The sequence below is a fragment of the Lithobates pipiens genome, unplaced genomic scaffold, assembly GCF_037356315.1.
Source record: "Lithobates pipiens isolate NorthernLeopardFrog02 unplaced genomic scaffold, aLitPip1_a1.2 Scaffold_23, whole genome shotgun sequence".
Lineage (NCBI taxonomy): Eukaryota > Metazoa > Chordata > Amphibia > Anura > Ranidae > Lithobates > Lithobates pipiens.
This window is the reverse complement of record NW_027507785.1, coordinates 39357128-39370467: the sequence shown is the minus strand read 5'-3', so window position 1 is coordinate 39370467 and position 13340 is coordinate 39357128. Positions and strand designations below refer to the sequence as shown.

At 40.6% G+C, this 13340-nt stretch overlaps 1 protein-coding gene across 1 annotated transcript in view; it reads left to right on the top strand.

The window, feature by feature from the left end:
- Nucleotides 1-13340, top strand: part of UVRAG (UV radiation resistance associated) — a 161415-nt gene that overhangs the window by 139368 nt on the left and 8707 nt on the right. Inside the window, exon 14 of the mRNA XM_077451436.1 lies at nt 11368-11459. Coding sequence (XP_077307562.1) covers nt 11368-11459 — 92 coding nt within the window. The remainder of the gene's footprint in view (nt 1-11367; nt 11460-13340) is intronic.

The following is a 13340-nucleotide window of genomic DNA, read 5'->3' as shown; positions in this document are numbered from 1 at the left end:
CATGTCACCATTTTTTGATCAGACATTGTGCTCAATATGATGTGAAAGCTCTGAATTAAATGAGACAGCTTAATGCACTCTTCATCCTCCATGTAATCTATAACTCTTTTTATGATCTCCAAGAATGGGGATTATTTGTTGTTAAAAGAAAATCGTAAAAACGAACCATCTTCACAAACTATTGGCACCGCATAGCTTGTCATCATCTAGATGTCTCATAAATGGGAGCCTTGGCTGGATGAAGGCAGCCTTAATGCGCTGTATAAATTCTACAGTCTGCTCTTTTCATTCATTCGAGGAGCTGAAGGACACATGTTCCTGGCAGCCATACTCGCAGGCCATAATACTGTCTGGAAACGTTTCTGTATATTGTAATATTATCACTCGAAGAGGATCTGTAGCCCCTTTAGTTTATCCTTCCACGACTTTGTGGTTACTTTGTTTGGGAAAGTGCTTTTCACTTGAAAAACAAGAAATAAAACTATAAGTGTTTTGTGGAGCATCGTAAAAGCTTCAAGAAAAGCCATCATTCTATTTGCTAAAGGGCACCCCTCGCTAAACACACTCAGTACCTATGTGAAGCACATTGTGTTTAGGAGCTTTTTTACCTGCCAAGATTAAAGTGGTTTTAGAGGCAAAAGGTTTTTTTACCTTAATGGTGAGAATGCATGCGGCTCCCCCAGCCCCCCCCCCCCCCTTTATACTTACCTGAGCCCTATCTCGATCCTGAGATATGCATGAGAGCAGAGGCTCTCTCCCCCCTCATTGGGTCCTGCTGTTAATCACATCCTGTGAGGATGGATCAGGGGGGTAGGGCCGAGACACGCTCTCTGTGTCTTATGGGCACACAAAGCTGGCATGGGCCCAAGCACGCACGAGTGACCCGCAAGTGGCTTGCTATGGGAACACTTGGGGGAGGAGCCAGGAGTGGCAGCGGGACCCCAGGAAGAGGTGGATCAGGGCTGCTTTGTGCAAAACTATTGTACAGAGCAGGCAAGTATGACATGTTTGTTATTTTAATTAAAAAAAAATTGAGCATTCACAATCCCTTTAACAAAGTATTAGTCATTTATTTTTTTACTCACCAACACATGGATTGCTGTTGAGTTCCGAGAGGGTTTACTTTGCTCAAAAACTGCAATTTTGCAGCTAATTTTATGTCATACCCTCCTGCCTGTTACTTTGGAATACAAGTGAACATCATCACATTGGGGGCATCCACCCTAGAGACCTGAAAGGGCTTGGTTTCAAAGACCTGCATCTGTCCTGAGCCAGGGAACCCCTTGATTCACTAACTTTGTATGTAGAAAGAAAGGTACTTTATTTCAGGTAATTGTATAGCACCATCAATTTACACAGCGCTTTACACACATTCTCTCTCTCTCTCTCTCTCTCTCTCTCTCTCTCTCTCTCTCTCTCTCTCTCTCTCTCTCTCTCTCTCTCTCTCTCTCTCTCTCTCTCTCTCTCTCTCTCTCTCTCTCTATATATATATATATATATATATATATATATATATATATATATATATATATATATATATATATATATATATATATATATATATATATATATATAATGTTAACCTATGCTGCCAAATTACTGAAAAAAATCCTTTATTAACAACTTGCCGACCGCAATACGTATATATACGTTGCAGGTGGTTTACTGGGGTTACGGCTGAAGACATCTGCTATTACCCCAGTATCGTTTTTTGGCGGCTGGCTTTCTCATGAAACTGTCCCGAGCAGCTGGATTGGCTTCCAAAGTATCGGTGCTTCACGGGCTTACCGTTTCCCCCGGTTCACCCAAGAAACTGTCCGGCTGTTCCTATAGGCAATCAAAAAATAGATGCTCTTTCTGGTGCAATATTTTTATTGGAATAAAAGAAATGGAGATATAACTGTAACAATCCTGTGCAGGGGATATGAGCAGTGAACATAACAGAGTGTAACATAAGATACACATATAGAGAGTGTTTGTGAGATGAACTATGGAACAGCAATAACCACCCGGTCAGAGCCAGGGGTCAACAACAAGGTGTCTGAGCTGTATTGCTCAGGGATTGGGGTGTGGAACAGTCCACAAAAAAAAAAACAGGAGAAATAAATCGGAAACCAAACTCAAAACACAAAAATAAAGGGGGAGGGGGAAATGGTCAGATGGGAGAGGGGGGAGCGGGAAGTGAGAGGAGATCACAGAATAGGAAGAGAGAAAGGAAGCAAAGAATAAAAGAGAAGGTTCCCCCAGGCCAGGGGGCAGAGGAGATCAGATTAGGGAGCCCCAGACTGGTCGGGTGCAAGGTTGGAAGAGCGCAAGACCACCATGGGCCCCACCCCTTAAGAAATTTAGTGTGGGAGTCGTGGAGGAAACTAGTCATCGTATTAATCATGAGAGTCGTTAAAAGAATAGTTTCTCTTTGATCGCCTCTATGGCTTGGAGAACCGGAGCGACTTTTTGCCTTTAAAGGTAAAGAAGAGCTATGTCTTTTGACATTCCTTGTAATAGTAATAAAAGTGATTCAAAAATAAAATAAACGGACAGTGTAAAAATGGTAAAAATTATTTTTTTTTTTTTAAAGAGACCCCATCCCACTGTCAACGTAAAATCATATGTAGCCGGTATTCGCGCCACACATGTGAGGCATCGCCACAATTGCTCGAGCGAGCACAGTAATTCTATCGCTAGACCTCCTCTGTATTTATAAACGAGTAACCTGTAAGGGTGTTTAACCACTTGCCGACAAGCCACCACAGTTTTACTTTTTATTTATCTTGTTTTCCAAAAATATGTAGAATACATATCGGCCTAATCTAAGGGAAAAAAAATTACTTTTTTTTTTTTTTTTTTTTTTTTTTTAAATGTGGGATATTTATTATAGCAAAAAGTTAAATAATTTTTTTTTCTTCGAAATTGCCACTTTTTTGTTTTGTTTATAGCACAAAAAAAAAAACACAAAAACGCAGAGGTGATCATATACCACCAAAAGAAAGCTCTATTTGTGGGGAAAAAAGGACGTCAATTATTTTTGGGTACAGTGTCTTGACGCAGTGCCTGATTGCAAAAAATGGCCTGGTCACTGAGCAGCCAAATCTTCCGGGGCTGAAGTGGTTAAAACATCGCCTATGGAGATTTTTAAGTACCATAGTTTGTTGCCATTCCATAAGCGCGCACAATTTTAAAGCGTAACCAGTTGGGTAACTACTCGTATCATATTTCACATTTCTACAAGTTTGTTTTTTATTCATAAGTGTATTGTGTTTCCATAAAAGTTGCGTTTGCAAAACCGCTGCGCAAATACCGTGCAACGTTGCAATGATCGCCATTTTATTCCTTAGGGTCTCTGCTAAAAAAAAAAAAGTATACTGTTTGAGGCTTATAAGTAATTTTCTAGCAAAAATTTAAGTTTGTTAAACTTGTAAACAAAAAGTGCCAGAAAAAGCCTGGTTGGCAAATGGTTAATATTTACACAAGATAAATCTAGTTGTAGAATTATGGGGTCAAAGTCCTTTAATTCTCAAAATTCTTGCATCTTAAAAAATCCAGCGTCAAAAACTATTTCTGGCTTCATCACCCCCGTGCAGATTGAGAGGTTGTGCAGGATCTCTTTATCTCGGCCCGTTTTGATATCTTCCCATTCGCTCGACTTCTCCTCTGCCAAGGAAAACATATGTCTGTTCCTTCTGGTTTGCAGATATTTTCTGTTCTCTGGAGTGTCTCTGGGAACCGTTTTTCAATGAGCGCCTTCAAACAATATCCAGCCTTTTCACAGATTTGTTGTGTACGAAGACTATATATGTATTTTTGCCAAGTCTTTCTCTTTTCTGCTCTTGATGTCCGGCATGGAACCATTTATCTTCGCAGGAGAAAAGTGATTCCCGACATATTAGATTATTACACAGCAATGCGAATTCTTTGGCTGAGACTTCGTGACATGGGTCAAGGCATCGTTTAATCATGTCATTTTTCGTCTGCTGCACACTTTGTGAAGAATACTTTTCATGACCTAAAAAGGGCGCTCATTAAGCTGTCTTGTTGAATTTAGCTCTTGCCATGCTCATTTCCTTATTTTTGCTTTTTTATGTTTTTTTATTTTTTTATTTTTTTTGCAGTAGCTATTTTCCAGATTTGTCACAGGGTTAAAGTGTATATAAATCCTAATGATGACCACCTCTTATTTGCTCCCTTTTGGCCGTTAAATATAAAATTAAAAGCTGTTTTTTTAAATCTGAGAAGTGCAACAGCTTTTATTTTTCTGCAACAGAGGGACATTAAAGTGATTGTAAACCCTCCCTCACAACGTTGTCCCATGTAAATCGGCATAAAAAATACTAATGAACACTGCTTGTAGATATCTCCTTGCTTAGTATTGTTGTAATCCTTTTTGTACTTTAGAATGATGTCACTGAGCATGCCCAGATCTCCCCTGATTTACGGCACACTCTCTGTCTTATCTATATGTTATCAGGACTTCCTACAGCACAACACTGAACTCCCAGGAGGCTGATAATCACTCAGAGCTTCCTCCTACACACCATGTGACCATGTGACATCACATGCAGTGTAAAGCATGGCATGGGACAGAAATAACTGCAGTCTTATCAGCTGAAGCTGATAGGACTCATACAGGCAAACACTACATAATCGGCACAAGTAAATACTAGGAAATAAAACAAGTCGGCTATGAACAGGGAAGCAGGGTTGCCATAGAAATGTTGGATTGAGAAGGAGGCTTGGTTAACAGTACAGGAAGTGCTCAATGTAAGGGCAGAAATACACTCCACTGTGGACTCGGAAAACAATACTTAAGATGGCGCTGCCTAACCCCTGGAAACAAGTTTTTTAAAGTTTTTTTAACCACTTGACCACTGGGCACTTAAACACCCTTAATAACGAGACCAATTTTCAGCTTTCGGTGCTCTCACATTTTGAATGACAATTACTCAGTCATGCAACACTGGACCTATATGAAATTTTTGTCCTTTTTTCACACAAATGGAGCTTTCTTTTGGTGGTATTTAATCACCGCTCGGTTTTTTATTTTTTGTTCTATAAAAGAAAAAATACAGAAAATTCTGTAAAAAAAAAAAAAAAAAAAAATATTAATTTTTATTTTTGTTATAAAATTTAGCAGATTAGTAATTTTTTCTTCATACATTTTGGCCAAAATGTATACTACTACATATCTTTGGTAAAAATAAGTACAAATTGGTGGATATTATTTGTTCTTTGTGAAAGTTATAGAGTCCACAAGCTATGGTGCCAATATCTGAAAATTGATCACACCTGAAGTACTGGCGGCCTATTTCAATTCTTGAGACCCTAACATGCCAGAAAAGTACAAATACCCCCCAAATGACCCCTTTTTGGAAAGAAGACATTCCAATGTATTTAGTAAGAGGCATGATGAGTTTTTTGAAGTTGTCATTTTTTCCCACAATTCTTTGCAAAATCAAGTTTTTTTTTACTTATGACAATTTTGTGAAAAAAAAAAAAAAATATCGGTTTATTTCTCACACACAGCATATGCATACCACAAATTACACCCCAAAACACATTCTGCTATTACTCCCGAGTACGGCGATACCACATGTGTGAGACTTTTACACAGCGTGGCCACATACAGAGGCCCAACATGCAGGGAGCGCCATCAGGCGTTCTGGAGCACCCAGGACAATTCTGACATTTCTCTCCTACATGTAAAAATCATCATTTATTTGTTAGAAAATTACATAGAATCCCAAAACATTATATATGTTTTTTAGCAAACCCCCTGGAGAATACAATGGTGGTCGTTGCAACTTTTTATCTCGCACGGTATTTGCGCAGCAATTTTTCGAATGCTTTTTTTTTTTGGAAAAAAAGTTGTGCTTAAAAAAAAAAAAAAAAAACACAGTAAAGTTAGCCCAATTTTTGCATAATGTGAAAGATGAAGTTACGCTGAGTAAATAGATACCTAACATGTCATTCTTCAAAATCGCACACGCTCGTGGAATGGCGCCAAACGTCGCTACTTAAAAATCCCCATAGGCGACGATTAATTTTTTTTTTACTGGTTATATGTTTTGAGTTAGGAGGTCTAGGGCTAGAATTATTGCTCTCGCTCTAATGTTCGCAGCGATACCTCGCATGTGTGGTTTGAACACCGTTTTCATATGTGGGCGGGACTTACATATGCGTTCTCTTCTGCATGCGAGCACATGGGGACAGGGGCGCTTTAAAAAAAAAAAACATTTTATTGTTCATTTTACTTTATTTTAGTTTGACATTTTTTTTCCCCAAAAATAAATTTTTTGATCACTTTTATTCCTATTACAAGGAATGTAAACATCCCTTGTAATAGGAATATGGCATGACAGGTCCTCTTTACAGTGAGATATTGGGTCAATAAGACCCCGCATCTCACCTCTAGGCTGGGAAGTCTGGGGAAAAAAATAAAAGATTCTGGCTTTGATCGTATTGGCGAGTCGGTAGAAGCACTGGAGGGCGGCGGTAGGGGAGGGGGGGGGGGGGGGGGATGTCTATGGCTGGGTATTGCAGGGTATCACCGACTATAGCTGGGTATCTCAGAGTATGGCATTGCAGGGTATTGGCGGGTGTTGCAGGGTATTGCAGAGTGTTGCAGGGTATTGGCGGGTGTTGCAGGGTATTGCAGGGTTAAATTTCAGTGAGCAGCGATGTGGGCACTGCAGATGCAGCCCACAGCGCTGCTAACACCGATCTCTTCCCCCTCCGCTGTACCGATCCGTACAGAGAGGGGGAGGGAGGAACCGGCGTCATAACATGACGCCGTTTTGTTTACAAGTGATCACTCCGTCATTTGACGGAGCGATCACGTGGTAATCGGCCGCGATGAGCGCCCGTTTACCGTGATGCGCCGGGTCCACTGGACCCAGCGGTCACGGATGCTCTCGTGTGCGCGCCCCAGGGGGCGCGCGAGAGCAGAATTCTGGGAGGCCGTTAATTAACGGCCTCTCAGAGTTAAACAGCCGCCCTGAAGCCGTTAATCGGCAATGGGCGGTTGTTAAGTGGTTAAACGGTGAGTAATATGTGATTTGGGCTGGATTGCAGTGGCTATAGTTTGATAATTACTTATTATAATGAACTAAATGAAAAGACGCATCAGAGTGGGAGAGTTTATTTCCTCTTTAATAGTATATTGGTACATAGGGGAGATGGAGTTTAGAAAATAATAAAAAACAAACCATGACCTTGGCTTTTAACGGCATATATGATCTTATGGTGAGATTGTTGTTGAAAATATTGCTTGGGTGACAGGGTCTTTTTTAACAACTTCAATACCGGGCACTTTCACCCCCCTTCCTGCCCAGGTCAATTTCCAGCTTTCAGCGCTGTCGCACTTTGACAATTGCGCGGTCATGCAACACTACCCTTATGAAATTTATATCTTTTTATTTTTTTCACACGAATGGAGCTTTCTTTTGGTGCCATTTAAGGTTTTTTATTTTTTGCCAAGACCCCTATCGCGTTGAGGCGACGGGTCTGTTAGCGGTAAAGCGCTGTTTAATTTTAAGCAGCGATTTTCAGCCGCTAGCAGAGAGCTTTTAACCCCCAAGAAAGGGATAAAAGCGCCCGTGCTGCGGTGCTTCCGAAGCGCTGTCCATTCATTTTCAATGGACAGGCGGTGTAGGAGCGCTGTGCTTCCTGTATACAGCGCTCCTACACCACCCCAAAGATGCTGCTTGCAGAACTTTCTTTTTCCTGTCCCGCAAGCGCACTGTCCCAGTGTGAAAGCACTCGGGCTTTCACACTGGGGAGGCATGAGAGGCAGTTTACTATTTTTAGCGCTAAAACGCCTGATAACTGCCCCAGTGTGAAAGAGGTCTAAATAAATGAAAAAGACCAATTTTTTAAAAGCACGTTTTTTTCTTAATTTCTGTTAAAAGTTGTGCAAATAAATATTTCTTCATAAATTTAGGCCAAACTGTATTCTGCTGCATTTCTGTGGTGAAGATAACCCAAATCATTGTATATTATATAGTCAGTAGGAAAGGTATAGAGTCGACAAACTATTGTGTATATATCTGAAAATGTATCAACCCTGATGTACTGACGACCCATGTCATTTCTCTAGGCCCAAAAATGTCAGGACAGTACAAATACCCCCTAAATGACCCCTTTATTTGGAATGTAGACAGTCCAAGGTATTTAGTATGAGGCATGGCGAGTTTTTTAAAGTTGTAATTTTTAGCCAGAATATTTTGGGAAATTGAGAGATAAAAAAACTTGTTTTTTTTTTACATAGGTGTCACCAGTGCAGTACATCGTCATCATATAACTGGTGTGGCAATGGTCAGGAACACTGGTGACAGTATGTAAAAAAAATATATATTTTAATTTCTTCTTTTTTAATACATTTTTTAACATACATTGTAACCATAGAAACATTGTACTACTCTGGCGAAGTGAGTAGGTTTTTTGTTTTTTTTAAACACATTATGCTTGCTTATACAAGTCAATTTCAATGTTATAAGCAACCATTTTTTACTGAATGTAACAGATTAATTCAGTGTGTATTGATGTGATTAGCTGTGATTGGCCACAGCTAATCACTTGTTACAGATGGGCTGTGATTGGCCCTGTGTGTACCATGTGATCACTGGCCCAAATCTTAGAGATCAACACGATTGTACACAGTGAATGGCATGAAAGGAAGCCATCCATTGTTGACAATTGTCATGTGATCTGTTGTGATAGGTCACAGTGATCACATGTTATCAGCAGCAGCCTTGTACAGTGATTGGCTGTGTTTGGTCCACATAGTCGGTGACAGATTGTGCCGCAGCGCAGCCCGTTTCAGGAGGACGTCATATGGTGTCCACCCGGAATGACGAAGGTTCCACGCGGCCGTTATTTGAAATAGGCCTGGTAGAACTGGTTAAAGAGGAGTTCCAGGCTCCCCCAAAACAAGTTAGCCGCTACAAATATTGTAGCTGCTGGCTTTTAATAGAAGGACACTTGCCTGTCCTGGAGTCCAGCGATGACCTCACCCAAACCGATTCTTCAGACATTACAGATATTATTCAAGTCACTTCCTACATTGGGTTGCAAATCGTTCACTCCTATGCATTGTTGTGTTTTGCATGAACTTTTTTTTAGTTTTAGTTACATTTTATATGCGTTACCAATTGAGTTTTCGTTTTGCCAAAAACCAAATATACTGGTATCATAAATACAGCACTTTTTTTTTTTTTTTTGTTTATTTATTTATTTATTTTTTGTTTAGCACGCCACACCTAAAACATACCAAAGCAGATGGTATTAGACAGAAGTACCCTGCGTTCTTACTAATACTTAAAGGAATGCCTTCAAATAAAATGCTTTGGCACTTTTATGTATGTAAAGCTGTATGGAATATGCATTTATTTAAAATTCTTGGTGATTATTCGTGCAGAGTAATTGGTTTCAGGTCTCTCTTAATATGCTGTTTTTGGAGTTAACATTGCAGACTTTGATATATCTTTCATTGGTCACTGACTCCATAGCACAGGGTGTTCATGAATGTCTTTTGTCTAACTTCTTAATCTGCCTTCTAACACCCCTAATAAATGCTTCGGAACATTTTATCAGTTCCATATGAGTGCCATCAGCCTGGAAATGCTTTGGTTAGATTGTACTCCTAAACTGGGGGGAATAACTCAATTGTGGCTATAACTGTTTTGTATTAAAGTGTACCTGTTCTCTCATACATGGTTTAGGGCAAGCAATTTGGAGCCAAGTCTTGTAATGGCTATTGGATATCAAGCTTATAGGTCTAATCTGACTGTTTAAAAGTTTTTAAAATGTCAACTGTTGGCATTTGGAGCAGTCAAAACTGACACCAATCTTATGTCGGGAATACAATAGTAGTTCTGAAACAAGTGGACTTCACTGTTATGAGCAACTATTTTTACTGAATGAAACGGACTCATTCAGTGTGTATGGATGTGATTAGCTGCGATTGGCCATAGCTTATCACATGTTACAGATGGGCTGTGATTGGTCCTGTCTGTACCATGTGATCTCTGGCCAATTACAGATCAACATGATAGTACACAATGAATGGCATGAAAGGAAGCCATCCATTGTTTACAATTGTCATGTGATCTGCGGTGATTGGTCACAGCAATCACATGGCATCGGCTGCAGCCTGGTACAATGATCTGTCATTGGCTGTGTTTGGTCCACACAGCCGGTGACAGATTGCGCCACAGCGCAGCCCATTCCAGGAGGACGTCATATGATATCCACCCAGAATGACACAGGTTCCATCCGGCTGTCATTTGACAATGGGCCTGGTATTAACTGTTTGAGGAGTTCCAGGATCCCTCAAATTAAAAGTCAGCAGCTACAAATACTGTGAAATGCAAACTTGATAGTTGCTGGTTAATAAGAACATTTGGCTCGTTCTGCTGCTGTATAACTGATACATATAGACCTGAAGATTGTCTCTCAATGTGATCGAAGCATGTCCCATGGGGTACCCTAAATCTCCTCCTAAGCCCTCCATAGGGTGTCTGCACATAAAATGACGAGGATAAGGAAGCAAGTATAGGATGGGAGTATACCTACCCCAACCAAAGGACTGCACTTTATCAGCTCAACATCAGAGACATCACATGTATATAAAAAATCAGTACCTTTTTATTACCAAAAAAAAGTAAAAAAATAAAAAATGTACAAGTGAATAATATAAAAACAAAAGAAACGTCTCTCAAAGTAACCAAGGGGCAAGAGGGCCCAAAGTTTTAAATGAAATGGAAGTATCGGTAATAGTCAAAATGACGTATCAAAAATTAAATATGAATGTACAACTGTGCTCTTTCAGTTGCTGAGGTGTCCAGAAGAGTGTAGCACAGTGATAGTGAACCTTGGCACCCCAGATGTTTTGGAACTACATTTCCCATGATGCTCCTCTACACTGCAGACTGCATGAGCATCATGGGAAATGTAGTTCCAAAACATCTGGGATGCCAAGGTTCACCATCACTGGTATAGCTATACATCCATGTTTGGAGAAAGCTAATTTAAAAGAAAAAAAAAAGGGGTACCCTAAAGTGGTATGGAAAATTAAGTGAAAAATGAAATTGTCCAGAGATGGATTTTAACTCATAAAGAGAGGCTATAGGGGAGGGGGCTTTAGGCCAGGTTCACACGTGCTGCAGTCGCAGCTTACAGCATGGGTTCCGGTGCCTCCCTGTTCAACGATTCAGGTGCAAATCGGGTCCAAACTTGGTGCACCAGTGTGAACAGGAACTTACTGTTTGATAACGATCCAAGAAATGTTCCACCTCCTCAAACATTTATAAGAAGCCAAGATTTCAGTGCCTAGATGTATGTTATTTAATTTTACATAATTCTCTTTTACAGTTAAGATATCAGCATTCACTTGGGACCCCGGACTTGCGACTGACTCTTCCAAACCTCAAATCTTTCTTAGAGCATGGCTTATTGGTCAGATGGTGAGTATTCAGAGGCTTCTTACATAGTTACATAGTAGGTGAGGTTGAAATAGAACACAAGTCCATCAAGTCCAACCTATATGTGTGATTATATGTCAGTATTACATTGTATATCCCTGTATGTTGTGGTCATTCAGGTGCTTATCTAATAGATCCTTGAAACTATCAATGCCCCCCCCGCTGAGACCACCGCCTGTGGAAGGGAATTCCACATCCTTGCCGCTCTTACAGTAAAGAACCCTCTACATAGTTTAAGGTTAAACCTCTTTTCTTCTAATTTTAATGAGTGGCCACGAGTCTTGTTAAACTCCCTTCTGCAAAAAAAGTTGTATCCCTATTGTGGGGACACCAGTACGGTATTTGTAAATTTAAATCATATCCCCTCTCAAGCATCTCTTCTCCAGAGAGAATAAGTTCAGTGCTTACAACCTTTCCTCATAACTCTTGAAACACTGGTCTGCTTACTATTGCCTGACAGTGCAAGTATTTGACCTTTCGAGGTCTGTGAATACGTATTGCACCTGCTGCAAGCTGCACTGGATCTCCCACCAGCCATTCATGTTATAGAGTAAAACCTTGGATTGCGAGCGTAATTCGTTCTGGAAACATGCTTGTAATCCAAAGCACTTACTGTATTTTTCAGACCATAAGACGCACTTTTCCCCCCAAAAATATGGGGGAAAATTTCTCTGCGTCTTATGGTGCGAATATACGACAGGCGCTGCTGGTACCGCATACCCCCCCCCCAACGGCCGCCGTCATTATCGCCCAATGCTGCCGCTGTCACCATCCCCCCCCCCCCCCCCCCATCGCGGTCGCAATGCTAGTGCCGGAAGACAGACATCCCAGGCCCCCACAAGCACCGGGCGATCTCCCAGCCTGACACCTGCTGAGGAGACAGAGCAGCCCGAGCAATGGCACCGGTCAGGCTGCATTTATGGCAATGGTCAGGCTCGGGTTCAGAATATTTTTTTTCTTTGTTTTCCTCCTCCTAAAACCTAGGTGCGTCTTATGGAGTAAAAAATATGGTATATATCAAAGCGAATTTCCCCATAAGAAATAATGGAAACTCAAATGATTTGTTTGCCTACTATTTATTCATAAGTCCTTCAGTTTATAGTCCATATAAAAAGATTATAGCCATGTCATAGATTGTGTAACCATAAAATGTCCATCCACACATGGAAGCCTCCACAAGGGGATTAGAAGCAAAATCCAGCAGGAGCCACAGAGTATAAAAGTGAAGAGAGGTGCCTCTAAGTGTAGCAATATGGTTACATTTATGAAGGCACAACATTTAGCAACTCACATGGTTGATGACTAAAACGGTCACATATAAGTATGCAGGCATCCGGGGTAAAGCTGTCCATATAGACCGTCCTCCACACCACCGGCTCTCACTGCTGTCAGTGTGCAATCATGACTGGGAAGACTACCCTGCAGTAAATCAATTGAAGCTCTTGTGGAGCGCAGCGTGGAAAGGATGACAATGATGTCGGTGAGGAGGATGGTCTATGTGGACAACTTTAGCCTGGATGCTTGCATACGTAGATGTGCCTGTTTAAATCGTCAACCATGTGCGTTGCTAAATGTTTTACTTTCATTAACTGTAACTGTATTGCTAAATTTGGAGGCGCCTCTCTTTTATACTCAGTTGTGACATGACGCTACTTGTATATCAAGACATCGCTTGTATGTCAAGTCAAAATTTATTAAAACATTTAGCTTGTCTTGCAAAACGCACTCAAACCAAGTTACTCTCAAACCAAGGTTTTACTGTATATCCATTATTCTCCCACCAGCCATTAATGTTATATAATATTATATATGCCCTCCTGTCCCTTCTTTATTGAACTGTACTGTAATTGTGCTGTACCCCCC